We start from the raw sequence: 22,180 nt of genomic DNA on the forward strand, positions 1-22,180 counted from the left end.
TGTATCGTATTTGAAGCGATCCGTAACGTGAAAAACCGTATCGTATAAAACAAGAACTACTGTACGAAGAGTTATTTAAGACTATAACGTGCGAGAAACGTATATTAAGCTTAAGCCTGTAGTGCAGTTCTTTGTTGTCTGTAGATTCGTCTGCAAAATAAGGATCCTTTTTGGAACAACCCTAATGGTGTAGTTGGTTTAGAAAAGGGACATCCCGTTATTATTTATAGGTATGTATCTGCCTACGTATAGCAGTTAACGAATACGCTCAACGCTTAATGGTACATGTATGTACATGTAATTGGTTACGAGTTAAGATGATCCGTCAAGGCACTACCCACGATAATCAAAGAACTGAGTGTACTGAAATCCAAGCCAATTTGATATATAACTACATACAAATGCACATCTTATTTTTGAATCAGTACAGGCAATTTTACCAGCTTATTGAATACTTTTAGTTATCTTGAGAAAGAGATTATTCATTTTGATAACTAGGCAAGCATTAACTCTGCGCCTTAAACAAAGATTTGGGCACGATTAATTGAACAAATATGACAACAATTACATGTATGTTGTATTACGATTATTGTTATAATTATGACCAGTAGTTTGAAAAAAAATATATTTCTAAGAAAAAGATAAAAGATAATCGTACATGTGTATGATACACTGATCCATACAATTATATTATAGTACTCTTGGCCCGCATGCATTATAGAGTTAAGGCATGCGCGGATTCATTTTTTTCCAATGGAGGGGGGGGGGGGGTCCGACGGTTATTTGAGTTTGCCAAAAGAAATTTAAATCTTGAAACGGGGGGGGGGGGGGGGGGGGGGGTCTTGACTGAATCCTATAATATTTCTGTTTCCTTAAATTCTACTATTTTCTACCTGAATTTTACCCCTTATTTTGTACCTACATTGTAACCCCCCCCCCCCCCCCCCCGGTTCAGTGTCTAAACACTGCAACTTTTTATTTGCCCCCCCCCCCTCCCAATTTCATATCTTCCTCCCAACAAACAAGTACGTGAACCCGGTCCACCCTCCCCAATGTTTTCTACTTGAACCACCCCCTCCTATTTTAAACGGAATAAACTCTCATACTCTTTACGTTGCTTCCTCACTGATTTGGAGAGTTCCACATCCAGGTGTCCCCTAACAGCAGTTAGGTGTTATATTTATCTAACATTCGTTATATAAATTATTTTGTATGGGACAGAGATTTGGTTAACTATATGTATGAAACAGGCCCATCAGGAAACTTTTAGACAACATAATAAACAGAATTGAATCCATGGGTCAAAACAAGTTTTTCCTAATTTTCTGGAAAAGAATGTAACAAATAAATCATAAAAAAATGATTAAGCGCCAAAATCGTTCTCTTATCTGTGAAATCATGTTTCAAATTGATACATGTACATTATAGATCCATCAATACCATATTAGGGTGTCAAACCACCTTAGTTTAAATTTTACAATCATTGTGTTTTTTATTTTATAGTATTCTAATTTTTTTGCCAATGATATATATATATATATATATATATATATATATATATATATATATATATATATATATATATATATATATATATATATATATATATATATATATATATGTTTATCGTGAAATTAAATTAAAAAAACCCTTATTGCTCTCTTTTTTTCAGAGCCTTAATTATGTTTTTAAGAAGTTAATTAGCGATCGGTTTAAGATTCGAATATAATTCATAATGGAATGCTCCATGTAATTACATGTATATCTAACTAAGTTGTAAACGAACTGGTGACAACTATCATGGCCCCAATGCTAATTCCATGGAAAGATCACCGGCTATAGGTGTTGATAATAATACAAAACAATTTAACATGATACTGCCCAGGATGATCGGATTTGCTTTTATTAATTACTAATGAATACGAAATAATAAGAGCGATAACAAAGAGTATTTTACATTTTTTTTTTAATCTGATTGTGTATGTATGCTAGAAGGCAAATGCATGTTTGGATATTAGGCACATTACAACATCGATAAAATACTTGAAACAGCAGATCTGGACCGGGATTCAAACAAATGTTAAAATACTTAAGTTTTATATATGTAGCAAAATTACTACTTAAGTAGAAAATACATTTTTAGCTAAGGAAAATTACTTAAATCCCTTTCATATAAATTCTTAGTACAATTCTTAGCTAAGTAGCATTTTCTCATAGAGAAGGTAGGGGAAAACCGAGTCTATTTATAGATTCTATAGCAAACGACAACATTTTTTACGAATTTTTCTAATAGATTAGAAGTGTTTATACCTGATATCTCATACACATAAATTTTTATTTTTTTTAAATGAAGAATAATCAAATCACATTTTATGTAATGTTCTGACTTAAAAACCATTTTTCATTACATAGGCGTCGGAACCGGAGGGGCTAGGGGGGCGGGGGGGGGGGGGGGCAGAATAGAGGGTTCAGCCCCCCCCCCCACTTTTTCGCTGGAAACGTAATTGTTCCTTAATGTACCTTTGAAAGATTGCGAAGTTGGAGTAAAAGTCATACTAGCCCCCCCCCCCCCCCCCCCCCCCCCCCCCCGGATTAGGAATTTCGTTATAGGTGAAAAAAAAAGAATTTTTTTTTATTGGATCTATAGGTATACTCCCCCCCCCCCCCCTCCCACACGGATTAGGATTTTCATGATTTCGGAAAAATGTTATGGCCGGAAAGATTTTTTGTTTTGAAAGTATAGGTTTATCCCCCCCACGGATTAGGAATTTTCATGATTTAGGGAATTATGTTTTTTTTCTCTGAATATTTCTGAGGATCAGTATAGCCTCCGCCCCCCCCCCCCCCCCCCACTTTCAATTTGCTTCCGACGCCAGTGCATTAAGTTTTGTACAGTCTTGGTAATACCTCACATATTTGTGTACATGAATTTAGTTATTACGATTAACCGGCTTATCGGTCGAAACGAGTTTCAATTAACCCATGGCAATTACCTGTATTTTATATATTTACATATGTATCTTCAAAATTTACATGTGTTCATGTACTTACACAGAAGATTAATTTTCAGTTTTCAGTTTATGTATAATGATTAACACATACTTTGTCTACATGATAAGCACAATTTAAGCGGAAGTCACCTAGTATGGAATGAAAAACAAAATCATCTAAATTAAATGTATCCATGTATCAAGAGAGAGAGAGAGAGAGAGAGAGAGAGAGAGAGAGAGAGAGAGAGAGAGAGAGAGAGAGAGAGAGAGAGAGAGAGAGAGAGATACACAACTACTTCCATTGCCTTCAATGAAAAATTTTACATTTTCTTTTTAGAAAATGCACAAACTCATAGTAAAGGATAAAAGAAATGATTCATTCCTCAATGTTACACTGTTTTTTAAAATGGATAAAGTATAGCCTTAGGCAAGCAGTATCGGTGATCTAGTATAAACTCAAGATACATGTACACTTGTATTACATGAGGAAGTAGCTTCGATAACATGCATGGGTATTATGAACATGTTCCGAGCGGTCCGATTCGGCCAAGACTTTTAGTCTCACCTGCCCCATACCTGAATCAGAATTTGTTGTGTTCTAGAAGAATTCGAGGAAACGCCAAAAATTTCCAGGGAAAATGCAACAACAAAAAGGGGAGCGCCATATTACTGCCACAGGTAATTAAAGTTCGCTTATAAATTTTAGAAAACGTTACATGTATTTATTTAGTTTTATTTATTTTTTTTCAAATTGTGTGTCATTAAAAGTTGTTTGTTATTGAAATATCTATAAGCGTATCGTGAAGTCACATGTATTCAAATACTTAAACTTTTTATAGTATATATAGCATATAACAACATTTATTTTACCGCCGTTCCTAATTTTTGGCTCTGCATTCCCATTAGGTATGGATCTGCTTTCAGTAGCATTCCCATTTCAGTTGACTGCATAGCACTGTCATGTTCTTCTTGTAATTTAAATTCAATTTTAAAAAATAATATATGAGAAAAAGTTTGGGGTTGCTTGGTTGTTATTAAGATACATGTTTAATAGTGAAATATTAATCGTCGAGGAGAAATGTCGGAGCCATGTTTTTTTTGGGAAGTCTACTATATATATATATGACTAAAGTTAATCTGAAAATTTTCGTTTGGTGCCCTGCATGAATCCTTGACCATGTTGACGCTTCCTTCTTGTTTTTTCTACATTATTTAGCGCATTGTTACAACGCTCTTTGAAAAGTTACGAACATGGAATTTTGTTAAGTGCGTTAAATTCAGGAACAAGTCAAGGCACTTTCAATTGAAAAAAAAAAATTCAAAGTGCGTTGATAGCATCGAACATTGCTCAGGAATTTCATGCTGTTCTACAATGTAAATCATGACGGATTTGAAATAATTATAATAAAGAAGGATAGGAAGTAATGCTCAGCACGGAAAACTTTACACCCAGTAGGATAAATATTACAGCTGTTCATGTTGATATTGCAGCTGAAATCATCAAATCAAAAAAAGAATGTACATGTATATAAAGTTGAAATAGTCGGTTTATTGTTATACGTTCGTGTAAATATCTCTAGACAGCGTCTTCCCCGGTAGGCATTCTTGACACCTTCTTATTGTGTATATGGCGGGGTAGAAAAATTGCTTGACCATTTAAAAATGGATACGGATCGATGGGCTAAATTGGTAGCAAGCATTTAATTATTTAGTGATGAAAGCGTAGTGTCCACTCTGGATTGTTATTAATGTGGCTTAGAATGGCTGGATCGTAGACGAGTTTAATCCTGTTCAGTAGCCCGTGCATACTGTTTTCTAAACAACTTTGAAACCTACATGTAGTAATGGTGAAAATATCATTGGAATCTACACGCTTAAAATCACACTGAAATTTGGAACAGTCGCTTTTCTTTCGTGCGCTTTGCATAGTGTATGTTGGTAAGTACTTAATATTATCTATACTTCACAATGTTTTTGTGCAATCTCTAATAACCGATGATTTCTGGGTTTTTTTTTTCAGAAATTGAATTCTTTTTTTTTTTTGAATTACGAATCGTTTTTCATAGCAGTTGTTTTTCAATGCCTGTAGAAACACACCGAACATCTTGGGATACATTTAATAGAGTACATGATTTGTAGATTAAAAGGTAGACTGTGACCTTATAACACTGTAGGGTTATATATGACTGGAAAAGGTATCAATCCAAACGAATAAACCTCATACAAATACAGCATTTGTATTATAATAGTAACTGTGAGATTCGATATTGATCGGACTGAGTATATATGTACAGGTATAAAGGAATTGTATCGATTATTTTTGAATACTTTGGTATCTACAATATCATTTGCAGTACTGTACAGAAGCTAATACAGTATATTCATGTACAAAAAAAATAGGACGGCATTTTCAACTTATAAGTATTTTAAAAGAATTTACTAGGCGAACCTAGATGTAAGCCGCTCAATCTACTGTTCAAAGGGTCGGGAACGGTCACTGGATTACAGAGCTATTAAAATTTTGGAACTAAGGTTGTCAACACGTATTGAAATGAATTGCTGAGAGATCTTCATTTATTCAAAAAATATACGAAGCTGTTTGTTCCTCTTTTAATTACACGTCAGTTTAATTTAATTAGCACTGTTTGGTCTACTAACTTTTCAAATGTACTGATGTATATATATCCAATTCAAGGGTTAGATGTTTATCAAACTATTTCATAACAAATCCAAATGTTGTAAAATTTGAAAAACTGTTTAATGTCACAAACATAAACCAACTTACCAAAAATTGTAAACTATTAGATAATATATTTGAGAGAGTTAGCTCTCTTGGTTAAATTATATCTGTTATCCCTTCATCATGCCTGTACCATTGATTTTCATGTATTATATATATATTGTAGTGTGTACATACTGTACATATGTATTTTCTCTACACTGTAAATTCAGTTATGAGAATAAAGTTCATTGTCATTGTCATTGCTATGGTCGGGTCTTATGCTAATTAAGTCCTGCTAATTACTGTAATTGTAACAAATTGTGTTGTAAGTAAACTTAAAACATGCAATTACATGGAAAATATGTTTCGACTTGTCTTTTGAAAACAATTATTTTTAGAAACACAATAGACTAGAGTCTGTTTTCAAAAGACAATTTGAAATCATTTCAGTTCAGTTCTTTATTAACTTTAAGCTATACATTTGTATTGTATTGTATTGTTTATTAGTCAACAGCTGTACAGCTCATAGACATATACAATTAATATACACATGTTATAATACATATACTGGTCACTTGAAAAAGGCAAGTTTATACATGAAGTTTTCTGATTACAAAAGCATTCTTAATATATTTACCTAAATTGCACAAATCCTTTACATTTTGTGTTGACAATAATAGAATTAATTTAAAGACAGAGGGTTTAATATAATAAAACTTCTTAAGGAATTTTTCTCTTAAGTTACAGTAATAGGGACATTTCAATATAAAATGATATTCATCTTCTATATCTAAAGTACATAGAGGACATAAACGTCTTTGTAATGGAACATTGTTATATCTGCCAGTTTCGATGGTAAGACAATGGGATGATAATCTTAATTTACATATAAGTTTCTTATATTGTAAAGGAATTCTTTTTGTTAGATATGACTGCAAGGTACAATGATCAACTAAATATCTATAGATTGTACATTTGGAAGAGGCATTTATGTCAGCTAGTAAAGACTGTTTAAAATTATCAAAAATACGTTGCTTGGCGATCGTTAAAATAATTTCTGGCTTTTCAAAAAATTGGTTTTCCCATAAGTTCATTAGCCCAATACTTGTTAACATATTCTTGATCTCTGCAGCCCAGTTTTTACATTTGTTTTTACCTAAAGTTTCATTATACATATTAACATAACATGAATTCAAAATGCAATTTCTTGATGATAAAAGTTTCATCCAATATCTTAAAATACGTATTTTTCTGATACATTGCAGAGGCATTCTGCCCAATTCACAATAAATAACTGCATTAGATGTGCCCCTTTTAACATTAAGTATGTTTTTACAATAATTAAGATGAATTTTTTCTATATCTGGGGCAGAATGAAAGCCCCAGACTTCACAACCGTAGTAAGCAATGCTTCCTACATAAGTGTCAAAAAGGGACAAAAGCGTAGTAAAATTAAGACTCATATTACAACATTTCCTTTTCAGTGCAAAAAGCGCCTTCATACATTGTAATGACAATTGTTTCTGCGTAACATGAAATTTGCCATTGTAATTCAACAAAAGTCCTAGATAACAAAAACTGTTCACTACTTCAATTTGTTCACACTTATAAAACCACACATCTTCTGTTCGCAAAATTCCCCCATTTCTAAAAACCATTATTTTTGTTTTGTTTACATTAACCGTTAACGACCATTTCTCTGTATAATTTTCTAAAGTATTCAACATTGACTGTAAGTCAGCAGCAGACTGAGCAAAAATAACCATGTCGTCTGCGTACATCAGTAAAAATAAGGATAGCTCTTGTAATTCAATTGGAGTATTTCCATTGCTTAAAAATTCCATTTCGCAATCATTGACATAAAGGGAAAAAAGGAGTGGGGAAATTATTTCCCCTTGTAAAACACCAAGATTATTCACAAAAAAATCTGATAACTTACCATCTAATAAAACACAAGACTTAATATTATTATAAAGTGAACGTAAAATCTTCAGAGGTTTACCTCTGATTCCATACATTGAAATTTTATTCCACATTTTAACCCTATCCACTGTGTCAAAGGCACGCTTGAAATCTACGAAGCCGCAATACAATCTACATTTTTTCGAGAGATATTTGTTCACAATTGTTTGTAATGCAAAAATGGCATCAACAGTACTATGAAATGGTCTAAACCCGAACTGTGCGTCTGTAATAACATCATTTCTCTCGGCCCATGACATAAATCTCTTATTCAAAATTGAAGTAAAAAGTTTTGTCATACAACTAATTAAACTAATTCCTCTATAATTGGCAGGATCAGTTGTCCCACCCTTTTTATATATTGGTACAATGAGAGACTCACACAGTATATGTGGAAAATGACCTGTTGTAAACATAGCATTAAAAATTGTGTGTACAAAAGGTACCAAAATATCCTTGAATTCAATGAAATATTCATTAATTATACCATCCAGTCCATGACTTTTACCTGGTTTTAAAGTCTTTATAGCATCTTCAATTTGCTGACCACTGTATTAAGCCGTCATTAAAGAGGACTGGAATGTCGTGTCCATTTTCAGACTGTAACAATCTCCTTTACAAGGAGAGCACTAGCTGTATTGAGATATAAAGGTTTATCAAGCACTGGAATGGATTTTCTATACAATTGTTTGCTTTTTTGAACGGGTTTTAAAAGAAAGAGTTTTGTGTTTTCTTTTGTACGCAGAACTTAATGGGACTGAAACTGGATTGATGATCGATGACTTTGAGAGTAGGTTCAGACATGTTATGATTATCATTAAGAGTTTAATTGGTGACTTTTAATTGGTGTTAAGATTTTTGAGCAATAATTGGTGTTAAGATTTTTGAGCAATATCGTGACACGCAAAGATCACCCTTCTTAGAGATTTATTTGAATATTATTTCAGATAACATTTGCACCCATATAACTCGTAAAAGTAAGAATCTTTTATGAAGGCTCGATGGTCATGGCCAACTTCAGACTCTATTAATCTCCTTTTGAAGAAGAGCTCTATATGAAAATAAAGGAAAATATCCAAATTTAAACTTGGTCAAAATATATAGAAATTTCTTTCCTAAAATAATGTTCATAGCTAAATAACTCATACTAATCCGAAAAAATTAAGGTAGTTCTGATGTTTAATTTGATAATTTAATAATTTAGCTAAATAACTCTTACTAATCCGAAAAAATTAAGGTTGTTCTGATGTGGAAATTTGACCATCTTGCTTCCTTAAGAGACATGGTCATGATTTCAGCTAAAAAAAAATTCAAATGTCTAAATTGATTTACATGCCTGTGGGTGTTTTTTTTATATGCTTGACCGAAATTTGACTGTTGAGTTAACAGCAGGGGAACCAAGCTCTGCATTGACATTGTAAACAAAGTTCGTGTCATAGTTAAAGTAAAGACTATATATATAAAAGAACATTACAAATATGTTCATAAATATATACTCCACAAAACAGAAGAAAAAATATATGACGTACAATGAGATTTTTACAACGAAGTGGGGCGAAGTCACTGTTTCCTTTTCTTTGGCCCGTAGAATCTGATCTAATGGTGCAAGGGGGTTGGGGTTGGTGGGTGGGGGTAATTTAGGTATACAATTATACATGTTCATATACTTGTAGCTACATATGTTCCACTTTGAAAAAAATCATGATATGCACCTAAGTAGCTGGTAACATAGTATTAAATTTGACAAAATATGATGTGCCTTTATTCCTGCCAAAATTTTTATATTCTGCCCGTGATACATGTACATGTATTTATTTAAGGTGGAATAACACATCGTCACAAAATGGCTGACCGCTGATCGAAACGACATTTTGTTTCATTTAAAAGATTTTATCGACGGCAATATATAACTTACATCATAGTCGGATGGATAAAGTGTCGGACTTGTGATCCGTATATATACCGAGTTCGAATCCCGCAGGGACAATTGTTTTTTGTTTTTTTTTACTGAATTGATTTTTTTTAGATAGTAATTTGTTATCCCCAATTTGCCAATTTTTCGCTTATTTGACATATTATATAGTTTATTTATCCTTATATCTCTCATAATGAAATAATTTACAGTTAATTCGACTGACTTTTTCCAGGTGTGTTATTCCACCTTAATGAAAACAAACCCAAAGGAAACTTCCCTGAGACACAAATAATGACCCCCCCCCCCCCGCACAAAAAAAAAAAAACAAAACGAAAATACAAAAGTGATGTACACGTATTTGTAGAACATGTAATTATAGGACATCGAAGTTGTACACATCTGCGCGTTCAAAGTCAAGAACCTATCAAAATTACAAATGACATTGCATAGATAAATCACTTTCCTGGTCTTTAAAGGAAAGTGTATCGGATCGGGGGGGGGGGGGCAGTGGGGGGGGGGGGGGGGTATTTATCTTCAGCCTTGAACTACACGAGCTTAATACGGTGAGTCATGCATCGCATATCTTATCGTAATAAGCCATATTATGCATTGTCAAATTTATAACTTACACGTATAGGAACTAATTTTGCTATCCCACATCGTATTCATTAATTACCGGTAATTAGTAATTACATAAAAGTAAATAGTTTCACCACTTGACGTCAAATTCATTTTTCATATTCACTGTCACAATAAACAGTTATAAGAAAAATCGTGCGCAAGGCCCATTCGCATAATTGAGAAATTAGATTCTTTAATCCCTCGTCCATGGATTCATGTCGATCAAGCTCCATGGACGATCCATATGGAGGGTAATCGTGTTAAAAAAATCCAGACATGTTAACTTGTAAACTTTTTTTTTCTTGTCAAGATTCCTCAGTTCCTTCGTATGATGCACATTTTGCAGCTTTATTGTTTTCATTAGTTAATTAAACCTTCAACTTTGCAAACTTTCAATCCGTTGTTTCTGCATTTGTATCTTCAGAATCGGCAATAGCACATCTGACATTATACAAATTATACAAGTTTGTCGAATTTTGACATGACCTTATATATGGCAAATGCCTTGTAACGGGAAAAGGCATGTCGTAATCGCCGGAATGGTCGAAAAACCCCACCATTAAATATTCAGCTAAACTGTTGCAATAAGCTTCAAATGAACGACACTTTTTCTATCGAAAATATCGGTATTATTTTTATAAAAAATTATGGAGATATGATTGAAACGGGACCAAACAGGAAGAGGTTCATGTATATGAAAATTGTTGCCGGTGGGACGAATGCGCTAATTTCTTTAATATAGTTTCCGTGGTATTATACGTAGTACGATAAAGGTTACAAAGAAATTCCTAATATCTTACTTCTTTAAAATAATTTGATATGTAATTTAAACTGGAATATAAGTTAATGCACATTCTTCTCTAGAAATTCCCTTAGTGGGTGAATATATTTTGAGCGGCATAGGGTTCGGAGACCGCCGTGAGGTCCCATTCAGCATCATTGCTTCTGAATTATAAGAATTTTGAGAGAATTTTTACCCAGGTTTTCCGAAGGAAAAATCCGGTTATTGAAATAGTGAAAATGGCGGGCAGGCGGGTGGCTGCCAAAAGGATACCCTTATTGTACCGATAACTCCACATACATGTACAGTTTTTAAGATAGGCAGTTGTTCTTTTGCATATCATTTATACATATACCAGAGGTATGCAAATTGCTAGGATTTTGATTTCTGATATTTTATGGAGAAAAAAAAATCAGCTGTTGAACTTAGTCATTTTTGGCAAAATATTGCAAATAGGTACCTCTATTGTACAGATATCTCCTCGTACGGTTTTCAAGATGGGTAGTTGTTCTTTTGCAGATCAATTATACATATATCAGAGGTATGCAAATTGTTAGAATTTTGATTTCTGATAATTTATGAAAAAAGATACCAGCTGTTGAACTTCGTCATTTTTGGCAAAAATATTGCATGCATAATTATAAAGTACCCCATTTCTCTGGATAGGCAGGATTGACAAACGGATTATGGATACTGTTCACAAAAAAGAAAACCCGGTTTGCTGTCACTCTGACAGCTTTTCTCCTTTTATTTTTCTCAATTTGTTAGAATTAAACGACTTGCAAAGATTTGGAAATTTTCCGCGGAAAAATGCATGTAACTATTCATGTATATATACTTTTTTAAAATATCAAAACGATTATGTTGTGCACGTGCAAGATAGGTAATAAAACAGTCTAAAATTCTTATAATAGAAATTCTATAATAATTAATTAAAGCACAAAGTTTTGTTAAAAATTGAAAGGTTTTGAAAATATAGTAAGTGTATACTAGTATGTTTATGCTTTTGTAATTATGTTTATTCTTCGGAAATTGGATTTCTGAAACTAAGGAACGGGGTGGGTCAGATGAATTTGATCGTTTATGAACTGGAAAAGTATTTAAATTAATCCAAAATAATTTAAAATATACTGTATTGACGATCATTTTACAAAATTAAGTATACGTAGCTGCTTTATGGTAAACAGTACGTGTTCACAAGTGGCCGTAAAGCTGTATTATATATAATAGCTCTCCGTAATTTGTTCCTCAACCAACTCCACTAAGTGAGTCTGTATTGAACAGACATTCAGGACGTCATACTCATATCCCGTAATACCGGTACATGTAACTGTTTGAAATAAAAAAAAATAATTGCCAATTTATACCATGATAGGTTTTTAGGGGGTCTTGTCTTAACTTTGTGGTAGTAATAAGAATGCCTTTGGTGATATTTTCTGTATTCAGTCGAGCTCTGTACTTTAACAATTTGTTGCATGGGTTTGTTCCCGTTTTGCACACATTTGAAAATTAGGTATCGAAAAAAATGTGTGCGAAACGGGAATTTGACCAGGTGATGTAATTTCTTAATTGCTATAGTCTTTATCACAGTTCCTGTGAGGGTAACCGACAATAAAATAAATAAAATATACCTACTCGCCATTGATATTTACATTTATTTTATGTTACAATATAACTTGCATAAAAGCACATTTACATAATAATTGATATCATTTTTCTTGAATTTAATTTCAAACATCGATTTGGCCATGAACAATTTCATTACTTTCTTTAAACAAAACAGATTTTTGTATAATGTTGTATATGAAGTGCTTTTGTTTAACTTACTGCCTTAGGAAGTACTTGTACATGCTACAAGTTTGAGAAAATATCATATGTTAATATTTAATTATTACTTTTGCTGATATAAATGGAGGTTATGTGACTAGGGAAAATGCTGCTAAATATTTTTCATTTATGCTGTGGCTTGAATAATCGAAGAAAATAGACAAACTGTATAACGATACGATGATAAATCGACATATTTATATGCTTCAAAGACTGTAAAGATATTTTCACAAACCTATCAAATGTAGAACTAAATAAATTCATGCATTTTCTCAGTTTGAGTATCGGATCAATTTTAACATTATTATTTTTGTCGAAATTTTTGTGCTTCATGTATTTAGCTAGCTACTTATTTGAAAAACCAGAAAGTGACTCGCAATAAAAGCGGCGATGTCGATCATAAGAATCAAGGTCGCTACTTCAAAGAGAGAAATATTTTGTGATAAAAATCTGTTTCCTTTTTGTTGATACCAAACAGCCAATTATAAACATGCGTTTTAGATTATTTGCAACTTAGTTGTAAAAAGAGACACGGAATACCCCATATGATTGTACATATTAGTTTTCCCCATCATCATATAATTATTGAAGCAGCTTCCTATTGGCTTAGCAATTTTTCCGCAATTCATTTAGTTTTATATCAAAGGTAAATTGACAAAAATGTAAAAGTCAAATCATTTACTCATTATTTTTCTTATCAGTGAGCAGAAATTTAAATTAAGACAGGCGCTCATAAAACACAGGTAAAAATCCAGGTAAAATTTTTGACTGAAAGCAGACTATACTTGCTATCACAACACAAATCACACCTATTGTTCTATACCCAATTATCAAATGTGTGCAAAACGGGAACACACCGTTGCATGTACTCTTATAAATATTTACATGTATATTCAAACAAAGTCATTATAGGTTTTATTTTTTACAGTTCTAAGAAGATATCTGAAGCCGATCGAATTCTTCACTCGTATCTTTTATACATTATCTCAATATATACATCAAGCTCATAATGTATTTTTCCAAAAAATCGTACTTCCCAAGAAAGGATGTTATCCAGAGATACTATTATAGGCCTACTTAATATATTTTTTAAATTTATTCCGTCCCCATTCCGGCGATTTGTAGACTTTACATTTGACGATATGAAACATGTCAGCTGTGCTATTTCAGAAAACGGAGATAAAAATGCAGAGACTACAGATATATAGGAAGTGTGTATAACAAACAACACTTTAACAAACAATTTACAGCTACATCTGTAGGAAAAAGATTGAAGGCCTGAGGGGTTACTCTAAAGTGTTTATGCCTGAGTTTTATAAGTTATATATGGTAGATTATTTATGCCGTCCACATAATTTTAATCAACAAAGAATATCACGTCAAGTCGAGATAACTATCTCGTCAAGTCAAGATAACTTTCTCAGGCACGTAGCATCGTTTTTGAAAGGGGGGGGGGGGACTCATCCGAAAAATCTTGACGAGAAAAAAAAAAGAAAAGGGAAATTGGGGGGGGGGGCTAGTATATAACTTCAATTTCACTGCTCATTTCCTTATTTTCATATCAAGTTTTTACATACTCCCCAAAAAGTGGGGGGGGGGGGGGGCAACTCCATGATAACTCAATTTTTTATATGTAAATTTTTTGCCGCGAGAAAAAGTTATTTTGATAGATATGATATAATGACGCTCAAAACAGTGTGTTTTAAGAGGCAAAATAAAAATCAACATATTTATATTTTTTTTGAGGACGGCCTTATAATTTTCATTAATTATCTTCTATGCAGATCAAAGGAATCCTGGGTAATGAGTTCCAAACTTCTATTATCAAATATTTGTTTATAACTTATTTTGTTTTGTGAACGGCTGTCATTGCAAATGACACGAATTTTAGATAAATTATTGAGATAGCTATCCCAACAAGGAGTCATTCTTGATCGAGAAATTAGAAAGTTGTCTCGACTTGACGAGAAAGTTATCTTGACTTTACGTGATATGCCATGCTGACCAAAAATTATGTGGATGGCAGAACTATGCCACCATAGTTATACGATCAAAATTACACTCATTCATACTCATGCAGGCTCACGCACCAACATGATTGCATACACGAATTTACACGTTTACAAGTCTGGATTTTTTATCCATGGATCTATCCAGTAGTAAGCGTAAGTAGGAGAACTCCACTTGCGAATTATAATGTAAAACATATATATTCCAAAGTTGAAGACTCGTTCCCTCTACACGTATTATAGTTATAAATAGAACAATTATCTTGTGATATATGTAACTGGGGGTTGGAATTTGCATGCATTTTGTGTATACTGTTACATGACTTGTACAGTACAGGCAACGCGGATCCCGTGTTTCCCGCGCCCCGTCACGGTATAAACACATCGAGGTGATCGGCCAGGTGAGACAGGTATACCGCATTCCCATCACGGTAAACTCATCATCTACCTGTCCCCGCCACGGTAAAATTATCGATGAAAAAGTATCGTATACAAGCGGGAGTTATCTCCCCGAATGACAAATAAATTGCATGTTTCTTTATATTTAATGACGATATTTAACCAGATTTTGACAGAGATTATAATCGAAATACTTGGAGTCTTTTTTACTATTTTTTTTTATTTCATAGCTATTAAATAAAAAATTGTGCAGCAATTGCAAATAAAATATTTTCGAATTCATTATCATATTTTAAGTAGGTCGTTTAATTAAAAATTATCATGAAATGATTTTAATTGCCAATAAAATTATAAATGTGTACGCAGTGTGATTGTGTTTTCTTAACAATTAATTTGTCCGCCTACATTTGTATTGTTTGTTGTTGAAGTCCATGCGTGTCAACTAATGATGAGTAAGTTATTAAAAATTAGGGCTTCCTATAAAATTACCAACCCGGTATTTTTAGCACGTTCCGTTCATTTCTTACAGGGTCTTCTACGTGTAAAGAACATTTTTTGTGAATTCACGTTTTAGTGAGTTTGTGTTGCGTTACTTTAAGTATGGCTCGTCGTGTATCCATGTCCTGTTGTCAGATGTCAACAGAACAGGAGGACATCATACAAGAAAAGGACCAGCAATGATATATAATGTAGTGATGACATCCCTATATGATTAGGTTGTCAGCGTCCCACCCAATCGACTCGACGCTATGATGTTGTTCTCCACTGTCTTTCATTACTTTCTGCAAAATGAACACAAAAGTCTCGATTGGTGTCATTCTTTATAAGCACGAGTGGATCTAAGTTGGGGTGAGTGTCGAGGTCGGGACTTACTTAAAAATTGAATATCATTTATTTCATATAGTAAATTAACCTAAAATAGGCGTTGAACCATCTCCACTCCCGACAAACATATTAATCATATCTTGGACCTCTTCCTTCAAAGAAAAATGTCTGGATCCGCGCATGGATATGTGTGTGTGTGGGGGGGGGGGCGATGGGGGATGGGGGTGGGGCTGCATGGATGGAGTAACATTTTGGTCGGATAGTATATGCTCGAAATGCAATAACAGATACAAACTCTTTCTGTTATTGAATATACTCTAACTCTTTTCGGATAAATTTTATAATTTCATAATAAGGTGCAAGCGAACCGCTGGAAACTTTTGAATATAACAAAAAACAAAAAAACAAAACACAAAAAAACAACAGCAAAACCCCCACCAAAAACAAAAACAAAACCAAAACCTCTCTCCCAAACAGGAAGTTAAAATTCATAGCGTATTCGGTCAATTATTAAATTATTTAATGAATAAACACAAGCTCTCTGAAACTCAATAATTTTTTTTACGAAAAATTTATCAAACAATATATATATGAAAACATGTACAGTCATGTAAAAGGACAGCAAAACCACAAACCTCCCCATTCAGTTAATTACTCCATTCAGTTAATTACTTGACGTAGCTATGATTTTTATCACCATTCATTTCCATATTTAGATTTGATATACGTTAAGCATGTTTGCGTAAGTGGAATTCTCTTTTGGATATATAGAAGGGGATTAAATTGTTTTGCACCATTTAAAGTGTGTATAGCTCAATATCACTGTCATAACTTCTAAGGACTCAGAACAAGTGGGAAAAAATCCTCACTTAGGCACTTAAGTGTTCCGAAATCAAAGGAGTGTTTAGTACAAAATAAAAAGATAAAACAATTGAACGGAGAAAGTGGTGTGACTTTGTATGTGCGTATTAAATATATTTTTTTTAATTTGAGCAAAGTTATGTTCTCTATACAATTGAGACAATGTGTAGAGGAAAGTTTTAAATTCTCATTTTGCAATAACTATTTCACATTGTTCAATGTCTTTGGGATACCACTACGAATCGGTTTTGTAATGTACAGTCCAATAAATTCAAATGACGTATTTTTGGGACGCAAGCGGGGTTTGCATGATTAAAAGAAATTAAAATCGCATGAATATGTCTATATTCTCCTATTAAACGTACAATTGCTGAAAAATATAATATAAATATTAATAGGCAATAAGGAATAATTCTTTGAATATTACATATTGTATGGGGTGATAATTTTGGTCGGGGCATGATTTGATCTTTCATAAAGTCATTTGGGATTTATTGGATTTAACCACGCCCTGACCTAATTACTAACTCGTAATACTCAAAGAATAATTCCCTATTCCTAAAATCAACTAATTTTATGTACATCTTATATTTCTATTATTTGTAATAGACTTTTACAATGTAAAATTAACTATTTTCTTTTGTAGGCAAAATGAGCATTAAACAACACATAACGACTTTCACAATTGTAATGGTGACGTCATTCATTGGTTCCCTATTCTGGATTAAAGTACTCACATCTTTTGAAAAGGAGGACATCACATTGTTTGGAATTTCGAACACGAGCACATATACGAGCAAGAAACCTATGGTGTTCAATGAGACGTTCACAGTACTTATTTATACCGGTCAATCGTTTTTGAAGCCTTTTATTCAACATTTCAGAAAAAAAAAGTGCCGTTCTGTGCCAAACTGTATTATTTCGGAAAATGTAAGTGACATGCAGAAAAGTCATGCTGTTATATTCAATGATGTTAATCTACCAGGAAAAATACCGCAGAGAGCAAAAAATCAGCTCTGGATATTCCACGGCATGGAAACAGTGCACTTTATTCGTAAACCGTCTAAACATTGGGACGATCAATTTAATTTCACCATGTCTTTTCGGAAGCATTCTGACATTGTAAGACCATACGGAAAAATTGTGCGTCGCGAAAAGGACATTAAGCGAAATTATACCGAAGTGTTCCGAAAAAAGAAACATGGCGGCGTCTGGATGTCAGGGCATTGCCCGGTTCCTTCTAAGCGCAAAGCGCTTGCGCAGGAAATCGGGAAACACATGCACGTTGACCTTTTCGGCAGATGCGGCGCTCGACCATGCGGGACAGCAAGTACCATGTTGAGTGATTGTTTAAAAACTGTGTCTCGTGATTACAAGTTCTACTTCTCATTTGAAAACACAATTTGCCCTGACTACACGACAGAAAAACTGTTCAATATATATTTGTATGACCTTGAGATTATACCTGTGGTGAACGGACCGGCGAATGCGGCCGAGTATCTTCCGAAGGGAACGTTTATCAATGCTCTAGACTTTTCCTCCGCGTCGGAACTCGCCAAAAAATTAAAGGAAATTGGCGCGAGCGAAGAAAAATATACACACTACCTCAAAGAAAAAGACAAATATTACGATGCTGGTAATGCGGAAGTCTTTTCCGATGCAATGTGCCAGTTGTGCAATAAATTAGCTGGAACGAGTATGAATCCAAATGGAAATAATTCAAAAGGAAATTCTCAAAATTATTGGACGAGGCTGATGAAAAACAACTGTTGATTGATACTTATATCGTAAAGCATGTAGACCAAATGTATGTCTCAATTTTTAAGGAAAAATGAGACATTAAGGCTATAATTTATCAATTTTTGATAATATTGAAATGAAATATCGCCATTTACAATTATTTGTTACATTCTTTATTGTTATTTTTGCAAAAAAATTGAATAAAAAAATTCTTCTAAAGAACTATATATGATAAGAGTTAAATTTGGCCCCCATAATTCGCCATTTTTTAAGTGTTTCGGGTACAATAAAATGTTAACTAATTTTTTAGAAGAGTTGATATAATATATATTTTTCATCTATTAATTTGATTTATTTGCACTCACTGGCAGTACATGGCGTCAGAAGTGACGCCATTCTATAATTCAATCAAAATCAGCCAAAAATTGACATTTTTCTTATCTATTTACGAATGGGAAATATAGAGCGCATGCTTGAACAAGGAAATTTTTTTTGTCACTTATTAGTCTTGGCTAGATACATCTCTGATTAAAATATTTTATTTGTTCAAGAATGTGCTCTATGTTTTCGGAAGGAAAAACTGCTTGAAAAAAAACTGTTTTACGCTAAAAATGCAAAAATGGCGGGAAAAGGTTGTCTTTACAATGTCATATTTCTAAATTGTGAGCACTTGAACCAAAATGAATATTATGTAAACACATCACATACATATCTGTACTAAGAAAACAAAGAATGATATTAAAATGATGATGTTCATTTTAGGGGGCCATTTTAGGCCCTTATCATATAAAATGATTAATTATAAACCATTTGAAAATAATCAACGTTTATTTACTTTTGATATTGAAATCCTCTCTTTTGTATTAGTTATCAAATAACCATACTTTGCGTTGCATTTTTCTATATTTTATACAAATGAAAAGAATCGTAATTTAAGGGAAAAAAATTCGCGCGTACGGGAATTACTGTCCAATGATGGTCATAGCTATATCTACTCTAACATATGTTGTCATTTTGGTTAGTGTATTAAATTTATATAAAAGTAAAAGATTGGCCTATATATTCATATAAGATATATAAAAAAAATATTAATTCATGTATGATGCATACGAAAATTAACAAACACACATGGTATCGTTAGAATTCAATAATTTTGGTGTAATATAAAACCAAATAAAATATATGACCTGACGTGACGTGTATAATTCGAAACCATTTTATTCCAACAAATATTCAAGAAAAGATAATCGCAGGAAGAAATTGTCCGTTCAAATTTGTAATAAATGAAAATGAAAACATATTACAGTAACAAGATCATGACCATAATATTATACCATACTTATGAAAGGATCACTTGTATCTAACAAAAGAATTGACCTATAGGAAAGATTGATTTCCCGGAAAAATCACTCTTATAAATCAAAGTTCATTTGATATTTTCTACTTTACATATTTTTAGAGTTTTCGTATTTTCATTTAGAACCTAGTAACTATATTGTGCTTGTAATTCTTTAAAAATTAACCTTCACAACCCCCCCCCCCCCCTCCAAAAAAAAAAAATACAAACATCGTTTAAACCTACTTGTATCACAGTGGTTTATATATAAGACTGTATAATTATCATGTTAAAATCTGAATGAGATTTATTCAAAGGAATCTCTTAATCGTATTGCGTGGTTCCGCATAAAGGCTATTTGTTGTTAGCTTTGAGCTAAAATACATGTTTATCATTATTCTGCGATAATGAAAAGATTAACTAAAGAATGTTTTCGACGATGTTAGATTAAAATTGCAAATTTTTAGACTGATAGAATAATTTTTTTAAAATCAAATTTATTACAAAATATAGACAAGGGTCGATTAGACCTGATGATAATATTTTGAATGACGACGATAGATATAATATTTTCTGACTCATTTATGACGGAAATTATTGATATCGATTCTTTGTCCGTTTATAATATGGATAAAACAAGTCTTATGATTCACAGCCAATGAAGTAAAGGATATGCTTAAAATCAATGCTTTGTCGTGAGAACATTACATTTACCGATTCATATAACAACTCTGATTTCATTCTGATATGCCCATTGGCGTTCTCTGTTTATTTTAGTCAAATATATTACACTGGAAAAGGTATGCATCAAAATAAGAGAAAAGAAAAACAAATCCAACAAAATAACGAATTTGCGAAGCAGTTGTAGTTTAGAATGAAATAACTTCTATCAATTTATATCAACAACTCTCTATACATTTTCAAATCATATGTATGTATATGTATTGAAAGTATGTATAAAAGGTGTTGTCCCTTTTAGCTTAAATTCTGAAAATTACACAGGTGACTGGTTGGTGTCTTCCCATTTAGCCAACATTTTGAAAAAAATACAGGTAAAATACAGGTAGATTTGTGTTGGCTAAGTGGGAATGGGATGCAGGTGGAGAACAAAAGAATTTAATTACAGGTAAGCCATAGTCTGTTTTCAGATGAGAGTAGGAGAATTAATATATATTTGTTAGCCTATAGACAAATACATAATACTTTATTTTATTTTATTTATTCAGATGCAAATTTTTTTTTTAAACGAACTGTTACATATTCCCCTATAATTCATGCCCTTAATTCGGGTACAAATATCATAGTTTGTCTATTTTCATCATAAATTTACACGATAAAAATATTGTAATTTTAAGAATCACGTTGGAAATTTTAACTATACATCATATTTAGATTCTTTTTTTTCCCAAATATCTTTGATTTCTATGATTATTTTGATTAATTCCAATCTACAGAGTGTGAAATTAACAAAACATAAAAATGCTAGAGTAAAGTGCTTATATTTTTAATGGTGTATACTTCATACTTAATAAGATTCATTGTATGATGATCAATACATCATTAGTTATGAAGTTAAATCCTCCGTTGTCATTATGATAATGACAATTATGATAATTATGCTGATTTAATAATGATTATCTATAAAGTTGATCTGCACCTGAAGATTGGGCATTTTGATTATTTATGTCTTTCAACTAGCAGTCCGTAAAGCAATTAAAAATTTATAATTTTCAGGCTTTCGATTCTTGTAAATTAATGGCCATAATAATGCTTCTCAATTTGTTTATTCTCTCAAACCATTAAAATACACATGAACATGAGGTACAAAATTGTGTTATTTGCATTAAATTGTAATGTCAAGGGTCTTATTAAATTTAATTTGTATTACAACATAGTATTACAAATTTCTAGTATATTCTTTAAAAACGGCTGATCAATCTTATCTATGTATATATATTTTATACATCTAATTTAAACAGTTTGAAATTATTTACATATTAAAACCTTTTAATCATGCATGAGCCCATATTAGTTTCAACATATAAAATGTTTAGTGCAATGATCTTGCAGAAAATTGCTGATCTATATTTCCAAAAAATGTGGTTATTTTTATTTATTTATTCTGATTATCATGTTATAGGCACAATTAAATGCTATTTTTTATTTCTTTTCAACAAATTATTCTCAGGTAA

General features: G+C 32.4%; 1 protein-coding gene across 4 annotated transcripts; it reads left to right on the forward strand.

Annotated features, from left to right (window-relative positions):
- The first annotated feature begins 179 nt into the window (after nucleotides 1-179).
- Nucleotides 180-18,875, forward strand: LOC105330060 (alpha-(1,3)-fucosyltransferase 7). 4 transcript variants are annotated; one of them, XM_066081873.1, is made up of 3 exons: nucleotides 180-230; nucleotides 3,593-3,668; nucleotides 17,559-18,875. In XM_066081873.1, the coding sequence occupies exons 2-3, from the start codon at nucleotides 3,629-3,631 to the stop codon at nucleotides 18,683-18,685; spliced, it is 1,167 nt and encodes a 388-aa protein (XP_065937945.1). In that variant the 5' UTR covers nucleotides 180-230; nucleotides 3,593-3,628; the 3' UTR covers nucleotides 18,686-18,875. The 4 variants fall into 4 exon arrangements, 3 of the variants coding, with proteins under 3 accessions (XP_065937945.1, XP_019923554.3, XP_034305126.2); XM_020067995.3 differs by lacking the exon at nucleotides 180-230 and having other exon boundaries at nucleotides 3,492-3,668; XR_010713056.1 differs by lacking the exons at nucleotides 180-230; nucleotides 3,593-3,668 and adding an exon at nucleotides 4,408-4,928 and having other exon boundaries at nucleotides 17,559-17,665.
- Nucleotides 18,876-22,180: the final 3,305 nt, after the last annotated feature.

The sequence above is a fragment of the Magallana gigas genome, chromosome 4, assembly GCF_963853765.1.
Source record: "Magallana gigas chromosome 4, xbMagGiga1.1, whole genome shotgun sequence".
Classification (NCBI taxonomy): Eukaryota; Metazoa; Mollusca; class Bivalvia; order Ostreida; family Ostreidae; genus Magallana; species Magallana gigas.